Here is a 19122-nt window from a genome sequence, read left to right on the forward strand (position 1 = left end):
AAACATCAGGCGGCAGTTAGAGGCCCCATGGGGCCTGGGGCTGCATAAGACGCGCCAGGAGCCTGGTGGGCCTCTCTCCCTCAGGTCTGCCTCTCTGGGCAGCTCCAAGCTAAGCCCAGGGCCCAGCAGGAGGGGGACGAGAAGGCTGGGGGAGAAAAGGGGAATCTACAGTTGCTGGCTGGACCACACGAGCACCAAGCCAGTGACCTGTGCGTTGGATCTGGTTGCAGGCAGGTTTTTGGGTCAGCAAGGTGTTCTATTTTTGGTTTTAATTGGATTACTTTCCACATTTAAAAGTTGGGAGATTTAAAAATGTCTGAATTTCAGCTTTTAAGATGTGAGGAGCTATGTCAACACTGGGCCTGTATTTCCACGGGCAAAGCTCAGGTTTGGGAGGCTCATGGTCCCTGGTCCCCGGTTCCCACGGCCCTCTCATTCCCTCTGGGCTTTGGTGGCGGCGACTCTACTCACTGTGCCCCCTCCCTCACCAGGAGGCAGTACCTGCTGTGCCATCTGGGGGGGCAATCTTCATGGGGTAAGGGGGCACGTGGGCCGTGTCGGGGCCCCCATCTTTGCAGGGGCAGGTGAACGGGATACGCTCCTGATTGCAGGCGAACTTGATGAACTTGCACAGTTCCTCCTGGGCGAACATCTCCAGGGCCCCCCAGAAGAATTCGATGTGCTGGTCCGTCTCCATTAGCCCCACCTGGTACATGGTGTGGGCCTGGGGAAGAGAGGCCTCAGGCGTGAGCAGCCCGGCCTCTGCTGCCCTAGTGACCCCCCAGCCTTGAGTGGGCAGGCCAGGCCCAGTTCTGGGCAGAGTGAGCGCCAGGGCTGCACGTGGGCCCGAGTAGGGAGGTCGCAGCCACAGGACACAGGATATCACGGCCAGGCCACTGACCGTGGTGGCAGTCGTGGTGGCTCCTGTTGTGTGAGGGCAGCATATGCACTGGGCCCTAGGTATGTCACCTCCTTGACCCTCTGGGGCAGGTCCTGGGACCGTGCCCACTAGAGGTGAAGTCCCTGAGCAGGGCCTCGCAGCCAGTAAGAAGCCATACTGTGATGCCAGAGTGGGGCTGCCCTGAGGGGAGCTGCATGGCAAGGGGGGCCAGACGGAGGGGCACGGAGGCTTGGGAGGAGCAGACTTCATCAAGATGGCGGCTTAAGGTCTGGGCTCGGGAGGCAGGCAGGCCTGGTACAGGTTTTGACAGCCACCGCTGCCTGTGTAACCCTGACCTGGTGACTGCTCTCTGAGCTTCAGTTTGGCTGAAGAACTGTGAGAGGGGGACCCTGCTGCTGGGGCGCTTGGTGGGATGGGGCGGCAGCTGTGGTGCCCTGCTTCACCCACCTTGAGGAACTCGAGGTTGATGTAAGGGAGGCCGCAGGTGCGCAGCTCCATCTCCAGCGGGCTCAGTGTGGTGAGCAGCTGCAGGGGGATGATGGCGCCCAGGCCGGCGCGCACAGCCGTCACACACTCCACGTTCTGCAGTTCTTGCAGCCGCAGGCTCCGGATGGCCGCTGCGTACGTGTCCTTGTTCTCCCACCTGCCAGGCAAGGGGCAAGGTGAGCGGACCTGCCAGGCGGCGGAGGGGGGCTCCTCGTCACAGGCCCCCGCCCACGTGGCCACAGGCTTAATAATTCCTCCTCCTGCCCTGGGTGGCATCTGCCTCAGAGCTGGTGTCTTCTGAACAAAGGCCTTCAGTTGAAGAACTTCCACCATCTTTCTTGTCACCTGCTGTCCTGCCTCATCTCCCTCCCATTATGAAATCCACCTGTCATCTGGCCTAGACCCTTGTGCTGCTGCCCAAGTCCAGGTGAGGCTGTCGGTCTGGCTGGCCACCTGGTCAGTCCCCTTCCCATGCGCACACTCACGCCACGGGAATGTGCCGGCCGTGGCTGCACAGCTCCACCTCCTCGCCCGTCATAGTCAGGTAGGTGAACCTGCAGCAGGGCCTGTTGGGGCCGTCGGGGCTCTCAGAGGCGAGGTGCTGGGAGGCGATCTCGGCGCACAGGGCTTCCAGCTCTGTCTCATCGTTGATCTGGAAGGACAGAGAGAGAGGAGGCTGACTGCCCACCCTGCTCCCAGAGCCCTCAGAGGATAGACCCTGATCCCCAGGCAGGCAAACACCCCACCTGCCTGGGATGTGATGGGGCCTTGGGAACACCTGCTGAGTGAGTGAAGGGCCGTGAGCTGCCTCACAGGTCCAGCTGCAGCCTGAGCACTGACCACACCCCCAGAAGAAACCCACTCTGAATGTGGAGGGACAGCCAGAAGTTGTGTGGTCTCAGTATCTCTGTGTCTCAAGCACCACAAGGAGAGAATGAACGCCATCCCCGAGGCTGTCCCCGGCCAATCTCAGATGATCTCTAAGGGCTAATGTCCCAAGCTCTCTCTGAGGGCCCAAGACAGAAGCTGGACCCACCTGTAGCAGGGGCCTCACCACCTTTGCTCATTCGGGGGCAGGAACCCTTCATCCCTGGCTCCTTGGAGACCAACGCCATGAGCGGGGAGACCCAGCAGGGCTGACCAAATCACTCCCCAGCCTGCTGCTGCCAGCGGGGAGGGAAGCCACAGCCTCTTGTCCCCATGAAGGGAGCCTTCCCAGCAGAGATGGCCTACACCCCTCATCACTCCTCAGTGGGAGCTCAGGTCTCCCATGGCAGAGACCTCAGCAGACAGCAGGCCCCAGAGGCAGTGACAGGACCCCACAACAAATGTGCCTTTCACTTACACTCTCGAATTTCTTGACGTAGTTGTAGGTGAGTATGTCTGCTTCCTTCAGGTCTAGGTCAGGGTCCAGAGGCTCCCCGACCAGTGTCTTCCAGAAGGAGGGTAGGAGGTCCAGGGGAAGAGGGACATCGGCCCGAATGGCAATACCCAGCAGCTGCCCCAGGAAGTGCAGCAGCTGCTCCTCCCCGTAGGTGATGGGGCTTGGCGTCAGGATGTACTTGCCCTGGAAGTAGAGGCAGGGATGAGGGATGGGCGCCTGCCTCGCTTCCTCCCAGGAACATGTGGCCCAGGGGGAAACCGACCTGAGGCCAGTACATGACAGTTTGCCCAACCAGGAGAGCTGGGCCCAGTCCCACCCAGGCCAGGACAGTTTCTGAAGGGCTCCAAGGACCTGTACCTGTCACCCCAGCCACTGCCCCTTGGGCCCCTGGGAGCACTGGGACACGAGCGTCAGCTGCCCAGCCTCTGGGCCTCACCTTGTTCTTACTGACGGCCGAGCTGGGGCACAGCAGGAGCAGGGACAGCGCAGAGCTCTGTAGCTCTTTGCACACCTGCCACAGGAAGTGGCGGAAAGAACCACCTGCAAGACGAATGGAGACACCTCAGCACCTGGGACCCACCTGGCTGCCCTGCCTGATGGGCCCGTCCCAGGCAGAGAGGCAAGTCTGTGGGAGCGGGGTTCGTGGAGCCTGGGATGGGATGGCCACTTGGGGAGCAGTCCTGGCTTCTACATGGCAGGTAATGAGGAAGTGGAGTTCACTCTTGCTAACAGAGAACTCAGGCAACATAGGCTAAAAACAGCCCTTCCTGGAAGAAACTTGGAGCTGAGGGCGCCTCTAAGCCCAGCCTGCACCCAGCCTGGCTGGCATGGCCTGCGGGACACTCACTGGTGCCGTGGACCTCTTCCCCAGTGAAACGGATGTTGAAGGCGTATGTGGGGTCGCCGCCGCTAGCCAGTTTGACGCAAAGCTGAGAGGACGGCACCGAGGCCAGCTGCCTGGCAGCTTGGCAGAAATAGGAGTTTTCAGATGCTCGAATTTCCCCTGGGGAGAGAAGAGAGGAGCTGACAACAACCTCCTGCTGGCCATCCTCTGCCCTTCAAGACAGGGCAGACCCCTCCCCATGCTTTGCAGGCCCTGCCCTGTACCGTCCACCCTTGCCTTCTCTCTGTTCTTGGGACATCTTAAGATCTTCCACGCCTTAGCACACGTGGTCCCCTCTGCCTGGAACCTGCCTCCCCTGTGCTCTATGTGGTCAGTCCCTCTCATCCTTCCATTTGCCCTCGAGGGAGGTCCTCCAGACCACCTACCTGAAGTCCCTCCCACAGCCTGGGCCACCTCTCTCATTTCCTCTTGAAGTGTCCTTCCTAATCTCTGTCTGTTCACATGCTATACGACTCCTGGCTGCCTCCCCAGTAGCCACTCTCCCCCTCTTCCCGGTGCTACAACCTCAATTTGGCAGGCACGCAGCCCACCAGAATAAAGGCCACGTCTCTCAGTCTCCACTGTAGTTAGGTGTAGCCATGCGGCTAAGTTCTGGCTGTGAGTGTAAAGGAAAGGAGCCCAATTCACGGTGGGGTGCACCCTTCTGCCCTGCCCCTTGCTCCGGATGCCTAGAATGTGGAACTCATATGACGTAATGGTGAAGTTGGAAGCTACACACTGGGATGCTGGAGCAGAATGGCAGAAGCCAGGGTCCCTGTTGAATGAGACCCTGCCACAGCAGCCCTGCGTTCCCTTCCTCTAGAGGCTTCTCTTACATGAAAGAAACCAGCTTGTACTTTGCTGAAGCCACTGCTGGTTTGCTGTCTCTCTTTGTAGCCAGTCCTACCTCCCACAATTTCCAGGGGGTCCAAGGTGATTTCGGGAGCCGCGTGGTCAGCTGTTCTCTGCACGGTGGCGTTCAGCACCCGATTCATCACGGTCACCTTTGTGTCATAAAAGATCAGCCCTGAAGAGAGGAATGTGGGAAAGATGCTTGGGCGGGACTGTTTCTTTCTTTCCTGCGGTCACCCCGGGGCCCAGGGAGGCCAGGCTGTCCCCTCGGGGGTCTTCTCATCTAGGATGCCTTCAAGTCCCTGGTGGGGCATTCACGTACCTTGCTGGTGGGACTATCAACTGTCCTGACCTTCTGGAGGGCAACTGGTGAGTATCTAGACACATTTTCAATGTATATACCCTTTGAGTCTTTCAGGCCCAGGGAGACACCCAGCTTGTGCAAATACAAACCCAAATACATAAAGAAAGAAGAGGTTCATTGTTGCATTTTCTGAAACAGCAGAAAATAAAAACCACCAAAGTGTCTATCAAGAGGGAAATGGTCCCCTGCGCAGACATTCAAGAGGACCAGGCTGATCTGTGTGGGCCGAGGCATAAGGAGTGCTGAGCACATTATTAATTGGAAACAGGAGTTGCAGAGTAGAATGTATGATTAAAAAAAAAAAAAGACAAAAAGTGCATGTATGTCTATTGGTATATAGATAGAAAAATCTGGAAAGGCATACACTGAACTGTTACTAACATCTACCTCAGAGGTGTAGGGACGTGCGGTGCAGATAATAGGAGGCAGCTGTAATTTTATATATTTCTAAATATTTTGAAAACCTTTAAAGGAAGTTTAATTTTTAGGAGCATATGTTACTTTTGTAACTGAAGTGATCTCTCCTCAGTGGAACTGCTGTTTCAAGGGACACCTGGATGTTAAGTGTAAGCGTAGGGCAGGGGGCTATCTTCCTGGGACAGCTGCCTGAGGCTGGGTAATGGCTGATGGCTCTCCCTTTCAGTTCTGGCCCTGAAGATGACCTCTCCGTTCCTGTCCCTCCTGCACTCAGCCCACCTCTGTGGGTCTGGGTGGGGGCACTGACCTTTGGCCTCCTTCAGCAGGGCCGCGATGCTGTGGGTGTACATGGGCGTCTGGCGCAGCTCCACCAGGGGCAGGAAGAAGGTCTCCAGCGTGGTGTTCAGGGACTGGAGCAGGGCGAAGCGCAGGCGCAGGCTCTCGATGGGCACGTCTGGGGGCATGATGGCCGGTCAGGCTGATCTCAGCCAAGTGAGACTGACACTAGGTGGTCCCTATTCCTGGAGAGGGCTACCGGGGTGGGTGTGCCTCCAGTGGGACAAGGAGCTCCCACAGTGGATTCTGTTCCTGGGCCCTAAAGAAGCTGTTAGCTTGTGAGTGCCGCCTCCCCGCCCCTGCCGCCCCGATCTGCCTGAATCTATACTGAGCAGATGCAAAGGGTGAGACCCTAGGCTGGCCAGATGGGAGCCATGCCACGGCTGATGCCCACTATGTATTTTTTAACTTTTTATTCTGAAAGAATCACAGGCTTGTAGGAAGCTACATAACTGGTGCAGAGTCCTGTGTGCCTCTCACCCAGCTTCCCCCAGTGGCGACACCACATACAGCTGTAGTACAGTGTCAAACCAGGAAACTGGCGCTGGCATGCTGCTCTGTGATTGTTCATCCTCACTAGTGGGTCTCCCTCCACTGTGCCCAAGTGGCCCTTCCCAGGATCCAGAAGAGGGCAGGGGCTCAGACTGGTTTGCTGAGGCAGGGTGAACTAACCAGGAAGCAGCCTGTGCTCTGCTTGAGCACTCAGGCCACAATCCAGGACAGTGTGATATAGGCACAGAAAACCCTGGAAGGCCATCTGCCAGCATGGCGTAATGGGTTATTTTTCAGGGGTGGGTGGCACAGCAGTTACACATTTGGCTGCTAACCAAAAGGTCGGCAGCTCGAATCCACCAGCCGCTCCTTGGAAACCCCATGGGGCAGTTCTACTCCACCCTATAGGGTCACTATGAGTCGGAATCAACTCAATGGCAATGGGTTTGGTTTGGTTTTTGGTGTTTTATTTCCTTTGTGCATTCCTAGATTTTAAGAAAAAGCACCTGTGATTCTCTTGTAATTAAGGATAAAGCCTCTAACACAGGCTGTCAGACTCCTCTGGCCCTGGCTCGCTCCCAGAATGAAGACAGGCTAGTGGTGGCCTCTTGGTCTGGCCCGGGCTCGCTCCCAGAATGAAGACAGGCCAGTGGTGGCCTCTTGGTCTGGCCCTGGCTTGCTCCCAGAATGAAGACAGGCCAGTGGTGGCCTCTTGGCAACAGGAAGGAGTGGCAGTGGCGGATCTTGCCTGCCGGCCACACTACTGTCTCTGTTGCTTGACTGTGTTGTAATGAGCATCTGACAAGGCCTCACAGACTTTAATGTGGCCACACTCACAGCTTCTTAGCTCTCCCCCTCTGATGTTACCAGCTCCCTCTTCCTCTGCACCTGGTTCATGACAGGTGTTCCCAGTATTTGCCATCTGGATGGCACATGGCATAAGGCCCTTCTACACAGCCCTGTGCCACCGCAGGGGATACCCCACCAGGTGGCTAAGGCTGTGGTCCATGAAAAGCATACTTGCTGGGGCCACATACTTGAGAGACAGGCCACTCTGGGGTCCGCACTGTCTGCAGGGTCCAGGTACACCTCATGGGGATGGAGCCGTGCGGGTGTGATGGCGAGGTGGCGGCACAACCTATTGATATACTGCACGAGCGCCACGTCCATCTCCAGGGTCCACTTCCTGGAGGCCTTCTGAGCATGTCGGACGTCGATGCAGGCACACCTGGGTAGGGGGAGAAAGGCAGGGTGGGCCAGGGCCTGCTGGGGACTACTGGATTCATTTTACATAGCACCTCGCCCCAGCCCCTGAGGGATATTTGTAAGGTGGCCTTGCCTTCCCAGCATGTGAGCCTTTTCTGGAAAGCAGTTTAGCAACATGAGTCAACACGTACCCACCTCCTGTATGCGGGCAGTCTGAGGCTGTGGTTAAGGGATGGGCTCAGGAATTCTCCACTTGAAATATAGGCCACACTTAGTGACCTAGGGCAAAAAGGTATGTCTACTTCCTGAGCCTCTGTTTCTCTTAAAAATGGAGGCAGAAATGGCATGGGCCTCACAGCACTGTCATGAGGATGAGATGATGCCCATGAAGAGCTCAGCCCAGAGCCTGGCACATTCTAAGGGCGTGGCCAATGTCAGCGGCTGCTGTCACTGAGGTCATCGGCCTCTGATGCAGCAATCCCCCCTGCAGGGACTTACCCTACTGATGGGCCAGAACTAAGAGGCACGATGTGTGTGTGAGGGCGGTCAGCGCACGACTGCTCTGTCACGGCAACATCCATACCACCTCAGTGTCCATCCTAGGGGACTAGCTGAATGAGGCACACCACACCCTAGTAATGGAATGCTAGGCAGCTGCTAGAACGACCTCAGTAAAATAATCCTTAATATCAGATGATATGAAACAAGCTGAGTACAGACAGGATGTCCTGTCTGCTCCCACTTCTACAGTGTTGTAAAAATGTATCTCCAGGAAAATGTGTGGGGGGACGTTACTACGACATGACAACGGTGACTATCTCCAGGCACAGAGTTACAGAGAACCACCGTCTTTGTGTCTGAGTGTACTGTATGAGGTTTTCATTTGGTGTGCATGCCATCGCTCCACAAACAAGAAGCTATTAACCAGAGAAAGGCAGGCGGACAGGCGGGCTGGCAGGCAGGGGATGGACAGGCAGGCGGGCAGGTGCCCGTTGAGCCTATAGCTCCAGAGCCTGTGGCAGATCAGTGAGCCACGTGCCAAGTCGGGTACCTCACCCAGAGAGGGGTGATCGCACGGTGGGGGGGGCGCATCAGGCATCTCTCCCTACACCCACGGGGAGCTCAGAGCACGACCTCAGCCTCCTTGAGAAGGGTTGCCCCTCTGACTGGAGGGTCCTCCCAGCCCCTCTCAGCTGGCTGGCCCAGGCAGGCACCCCTGGCTCCTTAGGCACGTGTGGGGCGAGAGGGGAGGATGTGCGGGCCTCGTCCCTGCTCCGTCACACAGAGCCTGCTGTCTATTACAAATGCCTCCCTACAGCGGTCTGCAGCCCAGTGTGTTCTCTTCCCACTTAGAATGCAGCTTCCATTTTCCAACAAAGACTCCACAGCCAGCCCTCTACCTGGTCTTGAGAACAAAGTTCCTAAAACTTGTTTTTTCCACTGTGATGTCAAGGTCCAACCGGGGGCTGACTCTGAACCTTTCATTAAGGTACAAGATGCCGGCGTCAAGCAGTAGATCATCTCTCATTTCTGAAAACAGATTTCTAAAAGGCCTGCGCTGCTAACCGTTCTGGCTGTGATGCCCGCCCATCTGTCCTGCTGTGGGTGATGGGCCGTGTAGGCCTGTTTATGAGACCGCCAGAGGGAAAGTGCAGGCCGGTTCTTTGGTTATACAAACACCTTGCCTGCTTGGAATTCCTGTATGGCTGGGAGGAGAACACTGTGTTTGGGTAGCCCTGGAGGTGTGATGGGCAGTGGCCTTGCCAGCTTCCTGGGCCACTGGGATTCAGAGGGTGAGTGTGACTTAGGGAAACAGGTTCTTTGTAATAAGAAATCTGCCCTAAGCCAAGAGTCTAGAAGAAAAAAAAGTGTTTGTTTTCAAACAGGTCAGCAAACCCACTTAAACAATTATGAAAAATTAGAAAAAACCTCAGAAGGCATTAAAAAGAAAAAGAAAAAGAAAAAAAGGGTGAACAGAATGGCTCCCCAGAAAGTGTTTACCTTGGTCAGTTGGTAGAAGCACAATTGTCTTACCTCTCAAAATGAAGATCATAACCACAGGATAAAATCGCCCTCCAGACGCTACGGATGTCTTGCTTGGCTCGGTCAATAACAAACTTGTGAAATCCTTCCAAGGTCAGGTACTTTTCCTCAGGGACTGATGGAACAGTGTAAGCAGTGTCAGGAATTTGGTGAGGACTGGGCACAACTTGGCCTCACAATATGCCAAATTCCGGCCTCTCTTTATCATGGCCTAATCCACCTAGTTCCCTCCAAACCAAAAAAACAAACCCGTTGCCATCGAGTAAATTCTGACTCATAGTGACCCTACAGGACAGAGTAGAATTGGCCTGTAGGGTTTCCAAGGAGCGCCTGGCAGATTCGAACTGCCGACCTTTTGGTTAGCAGCTGTAGCTCTTAACTGCTACGCCACCAGGGTTTCCAGTCCCCCCTCCAGGTCCCCATAACTCCAGGGTACCAACCCCCTGCCCCCTGCTTGCCCACACATTATCCCTTTGACTTTATGAGGTATCTGAGGCCTTGGCCTCATAGAATCAGGCTGGTCATCGAAGGGTGCAGCTGTCTTCCCACAGTCCTTTCTTTCTATGTGTCAGAAACATTCTCGGCTGACAAAGCAATTTCTGTGACAACAAGAATAATTTTCTCCAACTCTGCTTGGGTCTTCAGAGGTTTTAGTGCCTAAGCAGATCACTAGCTTAGACATGTATCTTCCAGAAGAAAACTTCCAAGCATTTTCAAATCTTTACTTTTCAGCCACAATAATCTATTCTTCACTGTGGGTGTATGGAATTTCTGGAACTGCTATTTTTACCTACATAAGTGCATGGTCATCAAAGATGGCATTTAATCAGCACTGATAACTAATCGGTGTTGGCCAGGCCTACTTCCCAGGGTCTTTGGAAGTGCTGCCCTACTTAAACTAAAACCCAGGGAGTAGAAGTCATCCCGGTGGGAGAGTGGCCAGTCAGGCATAAGCAGAGGCCTCATCCCCAAGTAAGCTACCCGTCCTCAGGGGGAAGCAAGCCCCGAAACCTGATTCACACCAAGCTGCTCACTCACCTTCTTGCTTTTTAGTGGGTGACTTTTCTGGGTCCTTTTCATCTGGCTTGCTCTTTTCCGGAGACTTGGGCTTCACAGTTGGCTTCTTCTCACTTAAGGCGGTCCTGCTGTAGACCAAATCACCGGAATGCGAATTCTGCACATCCACACTGCCCCCCAGAGGAAGTGCAGAGAACCTCATGTGTGCACCTGTTCATATCCCCCAACTCCCAGCTAATGATTCAGGCAGAACTGGGTTCAAGGTCACCTCTTCTCTGACAGAGAAAAGTTTACTGAGCAAATTAGGAGGACAAACGAACAGTCTAAAATGTGAAACCCTGAAGGAGATGCTTTTCAAATGCCCTTTCTACTTACTTAGGGCTGTGCTGTCCAAAGCCAGATGTAGCTACTTAAACTTTACATAAAATTAAAAACTCACTTCCACAGTGGCACTAGTCACATTTCAAGCGTCCAATAACCACACATGGCTAGTGGCTACCATACTGAACAGAACATTTCCATCGTCACAAAGTTCTCTTGGACAGCACTGCTTGAGAAGCACCATTTACACACAATTAATAAAAGACACCTTATTTTTCTGATTATTAACAGTCAGTCTAGAGACTCCTGCTAAGTGACACTTTGCTATCATAGCTTCTAAGTGCTCGAGAGTCATAAACTTACACATAAAGAAAATTCTGTTAAATATATATGCATATCCCCATATGGAATACTACGTAGCTGTGAAAAAACAGGAAAGAGCCCTGGTGGCACCATGGTGAAGCACTTGACTGCTAACCGAAAGGTCAGCGGTTCAAACCCACCAAGGCTCCATGGGAAAAAAGATCTGATGATTTGCTCCCGTAAATATTACAGCCTAGGAAACCCTATAGGGCAGTTCTGCTCTGTCACACAGGGTCACTACAAGTCAGAATCAACTTGACAGCACACAACAACATAAAGGAATGGAGAAGCCTTTTTGTACTGATATGAAATAATCTCCAAGATTATTGTTAAACAGAAGTAGCAAGGTACAAACATTGTGTACGGTATCCAACATTTGTGTTTAAAAAACATACATGTATACATATATATTTGCTTATACCTATAGAAGAGCTCTGGAAGGCTATAGAAGAAACTGGTAACAGGCTGGGGAACCAGGAGGCTTGAGGATGGAGGAGTAAGGAGAGACTGTTCACTGTGTCTGTTTTTGAGTTCTGCACCACTTTAGCCATTCAAGAGTTAAGAAAATAAGATGCCTATGCATAAATAAAGGGCTATGCGTGTAAATGTTAGAAGTATTTTCTACGTGTGGGGGAATGTATTTTAAATATGCATATAAGCATTTTCAAATCTTCCTACAATAACTATATATTTTTTCTGTAGTCAAAAGAAGTTAAAAATATTTTTTAAAACTCTGGCCATTTTACTAATTCAGCCTGGTCTGCTTTCCAGTCTACACAGGCCAGCTTTTACTCCACTTCTGGGGAAAGGGAACTAGCCCCCTCCAGTGGTGGAAGCTGAGGCCTGAAAGAACCCCGGCAGCAGGGCCGAACAGGGCCCCGGGTCAAGCTCCCCCAGAGGTCTAGGAGGCTGCCACCAGCCCCCCCGCCCGCCAGGCGCCCCTCCTGGGGCTGCTGGGCCCCACCTGACACTGTTGAGCACGGCCTTGTCCTTGGCCGGTGGCTTGGAGATGGGCCGCTTGGTGCTCACCACCTTCACGGGGTGCTGCTCCTTCCCGGCCTTGCTGTACTTGCTCTTGTCAAACTTGGGCTTGGGCACGCCGTATTTCCTCAGGATCTGCAGAGCACACAGCGGGAGGGGTTTCAGGCTCGCCCTGCAGGACACCCAGGCCCAGGTGAGGCACGCTGGGGCCGGGCATCTACCTGGGTGAGCTGGTCCTCCAGCACCTTTTTGGGAGGCCGGACATTGGTGAAGAAGATGTGCAGGAGGTTCCCTGGCGTCTGGGAGTTGATCTGCTCTTTGCTAAGGTAAATGTCAGAGACTTTGACGGGCTTAGCTGGCGTCAGGCTCGTCATCGGCTCGGAGTGGGCACAGCTCTTAAATATCTCCGTCAGAACCTCTCTGGCCCCGGGTACCAGCTTCTCACCTTTGCAGAGTGGAAAAAAAAATTGCAGAGTGGAAAAAAAAAAAGAGGGGGTCAAAACAATTCTGCCATGAGCATGCTATGTCAGGAGAAGCCCTGCCAAGGTTTTGTTTGTTTTTCATAAACACGTTTTTTCTTTTTTAAATTGAGGTGAAATTCACCTGACATACAATTAGCCATTTTCAAGTGAGCAACTCAGTGGCATTTAGTACGTTCCCAGGGCTGTGTAACCGCCACTTCTGTCCAGTTCCCAAACACTTTCATCACCCCAAAAGGAGACCCTGCACCCATTAAGCAGCTGCTCCCCATGTAAACAGTTTATTTTATAAATGAGTAACAGACCTTTGGTGGAGAGGGCAAGCTATTTGTCAGATCCCACGCTCCCCTCTTTGGGCCACACGTGTTACGTTCTCAGCCTTCCTTGTGGTAAGGTATGCTGGGGCCGCTATTTTCCCGTGTGGGGCGAGAGCAGGAGGGATGGGAGCCAGGTCAGGGCCGGGGCCTCTCTGCTCTGCACTCATTCCCTTCGACTGGCTGCATGGAAATGATGAGCCCCTGGGATGGATTTCACTTCCATGTGCCAGAAACAGACTTCCACTGAGCTGGAGTCCTATACGTTTGAGTTGGTTTACTGCAGTAGTCTAGCCAATTTTACCTTAAATAATACGTATATGCTGGATAATCCCAAAGGAACAAAAGGATAGGTAGCCAGCAAGTATTTTTCATGCAAGGTACAAATTATTAAAGACATGACTGTACTATTTGAGAATATGCTTCAGAACCAGCATAATCAGCAGGGAGAGAACATTTTCTCAGATACGAGAATACAGCCCACAAACAAACAAGTCCTCCAGAAAGGAGTCCTGATGGCGCAGTGGTTAAAGCACTTGGCCGCTCACTGGAAGGATGGCAGTTTAAACCCACCAGCGGCTCCTGGGGAGATAGATGTGGCAGTCTGCCTCCGTATATATTACAGCCTTGGAAACCCTACAGGGCAGTTCTACTCTGTCCTACAGGGTCGCTAGGAGTTGCAATTGGGTTTGGTTTGGTGTTTAAGTGCTCCAGAAGGTACTCTGACCTTTGCTGCGAGACCAATCATGACAAAGAATGGTGCTTCTCGACTAGGGAGCTGCACCAACTGGCCTGTCATTTCCACCTCCTTCCGCCCTTTTCTTTCCATCTTTCTCTCACACTGCTCCCCCTGAGGGTCCTGGTGCACCAAGGACAAGGCCCAGATCAGGTCCAGCTGTGGCAACTAGAGCACAAAGGCCTCACAGACATCTATAGGAAAACTTGTGAAAGCCGGAACTCGATGGGACCACCTTGTTTTTCTTGATCTTGCAAGTTTTCTGCCTTTCATAGGGTTTGGCCTTACCACTTTTCTATCGCTATTAGCAGAAAATGAGTTTTCCTTCTCTGACAGGTTTCTGCCTCACACAGGTCTGGCTTTTGCACGTTTTACTGTATGTGTGTGGACGAAGAGGGCCGGGCCCCAGGAGCTGACTCAACAGGGTCCACCATAAAAGAACCTCACATGCAAATGGCATCTGACAAATACACGTGCTGCAAAAAGACCAAGCACCTTATGTGGAAGGCTTTAAAGTCAGGACTCAAAACCAAATTCAGATTCAAAGTCTGAGAAGACTGGTAAAGTGTTAGTCATGGTGGAAAAAGGTCTCAAACTAGCGGGCTACCCCATGCGCAGCAGAGAGCTGAGCGGGCAAAGCCTCCGCAGGGGACAGGGCTGGCGCTACAGTGAGGGCATGAGGCGCTGGTCACCAGTGCACAATTTGAGGGGTGCTGAAAGCCTCAGTAATCAAGATATATAATGTTTTACTCACTATTTAAAAAAATCAAAATTAATGCAAAAAACCCATGATGAACGAAATATCAACAATGCCAGTTGAGCCACGATGGAGCCTGAGGCAAAAGGAAGATCAGTGAGACTGATCCTGTCTTTGTTTAAAACTTTAATATTCTGTTGATTTTTACAAACGCACATTAAAATATCTTACTACTGAGCTTTTTGGCAAGCCCCTTCCCCTCAAATTTTCTACCCAAGGCTTCACTTGCCACACCCTTGTCCTGGCTCTGAGGGAATATTTCAAAATTTCAGGGTTGGGGTATAATAATTTGAAAACAAAAAAAACAAAACCTTATTTAATATTATATGGTTTTACACTTGGAAAATATAAAACAACAACTCTATTACATAATTTCAAACAATATTAAAAAATTAGAAAAAGGGACGTGGATTAAAAATTTTGAGAGAGACGGATAAAAACTGAACGAGGACACAAAGAACTACTGTAATTTTTAAAAGAATAAAGGAAATCCTGGCCGCTCCTGAAGTGATGTTTGAACCTGCCGGCATCTTAGCCAGAGGCCCCTCTGCTGATTCAGCCCTGGGGGCATTCTAGCACGCTGGCCCAGGATGAATACCGGGTCTTGTACAAAAGAAGTGGGGACACCAGAAAGGGTCTCCCCACAAATGAGCAGCTAGATGACGAAACGGATGGGAAGGGGCACTTTGAAAAGGGAGATGCAACTGTTTCTTCCCCAAGAATCAGTTTAAGAGAGTGAGGTGTCAGCTGTCCTCAAGCACATGACAAAATCATTACCAGCCTTCTACTTGCTACATTCTAGTGTTCCAGCGCCACAGGACAGGACAAAAGAACACACTTGGACTCCAACAAGGAGAAGCCTGGTTAGACAAGGGGAAAAGCCACTTAAACGCAGGCCCACATTCCAGCCTGAAGCAGGCCGGGCAGATCATTCCTGGAGGTCTCCAGTAGTGGGAACACGCCTGCCTGCAGGCTGCCCCATGGTCTTCAGAGACCTGACAGCTGGGAGAGGACAGGAACGTTCTCTTCACGTCACACGGAGATGCACGCAATCAGCCACTGTAGCAGGCAATGAGCCTCTTGTCTCATCTCCCCAACACCACCTGACTGGTTTTCAAAATCTGCAACCTACCTTTAATTGACTTATCATTGAAATAATCTTCTAACCCTGGGCTTCCTTGCGTATCAAACAGACTTTGATTGACCACAGATACAGTTAAAATCTCTTCTGTCGACATTTCCATCAATTCGTCTTCACCATCCAAACTTGACAAACCAATCAAGTCATTATTGTTAAACAAACTTGCTCGAATTTTCTCGATTTTGGCTCGGGATCTTATCTGCGTGAACATGGAGAAGGGTCAGGCAGGATTTGAACAGAGTAACCAGTTGTTCCATTATGAATAAACTTTTTTCCTTCCTGCCTTTCCCTGGAAACCCTCTGCTTGTCTTGAGTGTTGTGTAGCTCCCCAACTTGGACTAGCTTGCTTTCCTGGTAAAGTTCCTCCCGTGTTTCAACAATAATAACTTTTAAGGGAACAACTGAGCTGGAAATCTCTGCCGCTAAACCCGGGCCAGGGCTGTGGCCTGATGCCCGTGAAGCTTAAGTCCAGGCCTGGCTCAGAGGAAACCCCCAGGAAGGAGGAAATGAGCAGTGCAGATGGGTCAAAAGAAAGTGATTCCATGAAATCCCAGCCCCTGGGAGACAGCAGAGCACTGCAAGCTCTCTCCTCGAGCCCTTTCCACAAATCCAGTGAAGCAGAGGCCAGGTTCTGCTGCTCAGACTAACTCTGTTACACAAGGGTGCACGAAGGCATCTGTTTGGTGTGGGATTTCCAAACAAGGAGGCACAGGAACTGATTGGTTCTTGCAGTAGAAATATGACTTGGTAACACACACATCATTTGAAACTCAGAGTCACTTGGAACCAAAATGGCAAGAGTCTATTCTCACACTGCTCAGAGCAGACCCAGGGAAAGCACCCTCCTGCCAACAGCACCATTTAAAACAACCCAAAGCACTCTTGGAGATGCTGCCTCAGAAATACACCTACGGGTCTTGATAAAGACCATCCATCTCGGGGGGTCAACTCCCTGGGCTGCCCGGCCTCCTTCCCACCACACCAGTGAACTGTACTTACACCATGACAGCACACTCGGCAGCACTCTGGGCATGCTGCCTCAGACACAGAACCGTTATGCCGTTGCCCTGGATGCCCCAGGAAGCCCCCAGGTGTGCCCCAGCCATCCCTTGGAATAACTTTGGGGATTCAGATTGGTCGTGATTATAGTAGCTGCCCAGATTTGAGAGCTGTTACCTCCACGACTGCGAAGCCTTTGATGGGGCGAGCCGTGAGAGGCTGGTTGTCCAGGGATGTGACTGCATACATGGAGCCCACGTCCGACACCGAGGCTGTCTCTGCGTTGTCCAGTGGCTCCCCCAGGCTCCCTAGGCTTCCAAGGCTGCCGGTGCTGCACAGGGAAATGTCCAGGCTCTCCTGGCTGGATACCACGTGGGGCTCCACCAGGCCAGGCGGGATAGGCAGCTCGAGGCCCGAGGGCAGTGGGTCCACAGAGAGGTCGCCGACCGTCTGCGAGATGCCCTGGGAGCTGCAAATGGAGGCCTGGCTGGTGGAGGCGGATGCGCTGATGCTCATGGCGGGGGTCAGGCTGCTGGATGTGCTGACCTCCAGACTGTCTGTGCCAGGGAAGCCGAGTGTCTTCTCCGGCTCAGCTTTCCTGTCACCGCCCTCTGCCTTGTCTTTTGGCTTCTTGGGGTCTTCTTCCTGCAGGGGAATGTAGATCTCATCTTTGAAGACCCCACCGTGGGCATTGCAGGCCTTGCGGATGGCCCCTCTGACGATGCCCTCGTCCAGGTGGGTGGGGATTCCGGAGATCACCAGCAAGCGGCTGTGGGCAGTGGGGCCCACCAGGGCCTGGCAGGCGTCGGCAATGGCGTCGCTGGTCACGCCCAGCCCCTGCGGGTCCTTCTTGGTGAGGTGCCGGAGGATGATGAGCAAGGTCAGCGCTCGGTGGAACCACAGCATGTCCTCAGGCTTGCTGCCCCCGATGCTGAGCAGGGTGGGGTCGGATTCCATCGAGTGGGAGGACGAGCGTTTCCCGGATGATGATGCCTTTTCCCGTTTCATCTTGACTTTTTTTCTTTTGGACAAGAGGCTGGGGCTCTGGGGCGTCTGTCCTGGAGAGGATGATGAGGAGGAAGATGAGTCACTGAGGTTTGGGGTGGTCGTTGAGGTCACCCCACTGGCTGTGACACTCATGTTGGTTGGCAGGGTCACTTCGGCGACTGCCAGGCAGCCTTCCATCAGTGCGTGGAAATACGTGGAGAACCTGCCCTGGTCGGCAGCCACCACTGCCCCAGAGGCCCCGCAGGTGCTGCCTGAGACCCAGCTCTGTGTCTCCTCGTCGTACAGCTTGTGGAGCTCTGACTGCAGGGCCATCAGCATGGCCAGGCAGGGGTTCAGCTGGAGGGCGATGGAGGAGGACAGGCCAGCGGGGTGCTTCCTCTGCTCTAGGGCATGCACGGTGCGCAGCAGCTCTGCCAGGAGATGGAACACTTGCTCCTTCACGCAGGCCGCCATGTCTGTGGTCCACAGGAAGTTTCCTGAGGCAAAAACAAAGTGATAAAAATAGTGGTCACTCAGCGTTTATTACGTGCCAAGCACTGTTCTAGGCGCTTAACCCTCACAATAACCCTGTGAGATTGGTACTTCGTTATTCATCCGTATTTTACAGATGACAAGACACAGGCTCAAAGAGCTGGAGGACTGGCCCAAGGTCATACAGCTACCGGAGGGAGAGCTGGGATTCAAGTCTGCGCAGCCTGGCCCTGGAGGCTGTGGTCTTGCCCCTGTGCCAGTGACAGCATACTAGCCTGCTTCCGTGGCGCAGACAAAGAAATCGTTATTTTCTTCCTCAGAAGACTATCAAGCAAATTGGTGGTAAATCACCAGAACAGTGTTTCCTGAAGTGTGGGATGCTTACTATGGGGGGCACGCAATCCAATTTCATCAAATAGCAGAGAAACAAACTGAAAACGTACTCTTTATTCCACTCCTCTTTTCAGTCCTGATTTGTCGACAAGAAAGGCTCACTTCGGGGCTGGTATAGTCTTCAACAGCTTTGTAATACTTGCTAATCTCCATTTTTGACAGAGACTAGGACAGAGACTCAGAGCCTCTGACAGGCTCAATTCAGCCTTTAGCTAATATTCTGTAACAGTGCTTGTTTTCCTGGTATTTATTTTTCATAGTTATCTTCTCATTCTGGCAAACTTATAATAGTGATGCAAATTTCCCTCTAAAACTAAATTTAAATTTAAAAAAAAAGAGGAAGGAGTTGATTGCAATAAAAATATTAAACAAGTAAGTGCTAAGGGGCGTGATTCGTGGGCATGGCAGAAATCACAAGTTTGAGAATTTCTATCTAGAACACAAGATGGGGCACACATTTGTACCAAGGTTCCCCTTCCTACCAGACATTTCTCTTACATTCGCCTACTCAGGTTACCTGGAACTAAAAGGAAGTAGAAAAGCTCTTACTAAGTGAGAAGGTATTAGGGATCATAGACTTTAAGGAGGCCCATGTTCCTTAAAGCATCTGAGCCCTCACCCCCAAGACAGCAAGCTGCAGCTTGTTACATCCAGATGGGTCTTGTATAAGGTCAAGATCACCGGACAGAGCCTGAAGAGCTAGGTCTGGCTAACTTACTGAGAGCCTCCAGTTAGGTCCAGCACCTACCAGTAAGGAGGCTAAGCTTCCTGCTCCCCA

General features: G+C 52.5%; 1 protein-coding gene across 6 annotated transcripts in view; it reads right to left on the reverse strand.

The window, feature by feature from the left end:
* HECTD4 (HECT domain E3 ubiquitin protein ligase 4) overlaps nt 1–19122 on the reverse strand; it is a 188624-nt gene that overhangs the window by 12363 nt on the left and 157139 nt on the right. For 4 of the 6 annotated variants that reach the window (XM_010599885.3, XM_023539324.2, XM_023539325.2 and 1 more), the window contains exons 61-75: nt 16650–17956; nt 15465–15672; nt 12268–12491; nt 12030–12181; nt 10403–10509; nt 9356–9479; nt 7153–7343; nt 5595–5741; nt 4562–4681; nt 3619–3774; nt 3208–3311; nt 2733–2954; nt 1873–2039; nt 1349–1544; nt 502–724 (exon numbers count right to left, since the gene is read on the reverse strand). In XM_010599885.3, coding sequence (XP_010598187.2) covers nt 502–724; nt 1349–1544; nt 1873–2039; nt 2733–2954; nt 3208–3311; nt 3619–3774; nt 4562–4681; nt 5595–5741; nt 7153–7343; nt 9356–9479; nt 10403–10509; nt 12030–12181; nt 12268–12491; nt 15465–15672; nt 16650–17956 — 3648 coding nt within the window. Of the gene's footprint in view, nt 1–501; nt 725–1348; nt 1545–1872; nt 2040–2732; nt 2955–3207; nt 3312–3618; nt 3775–4561; nt 4682–5594; nt 5742–7152; nt 7344–9355; nt 9480–10402; nt 10510–12029; nt 12182–12267; nt 12492–15464; nt 15673–16649; nt 17957–19122 lie in introns of those variants that run through there. The other 2 variants (XM_010599884.3, XM_023539328.2) reach the window with 2 other exon arrangements.

This window comes from Loxodonta africana, chromosome 19, assembly GCF_030014295.1.
Source record: "Loxodonta africana isolate mLoxAfr1 chromosome 19, mLoxAfr1.hap2, whole genome shotgun sequence".
NCBI lineage: Eukaryota > Metazoa > Chordata > Mammalia > Proboscidea > Elephantidae > Loxodonta > Loxodonta africana.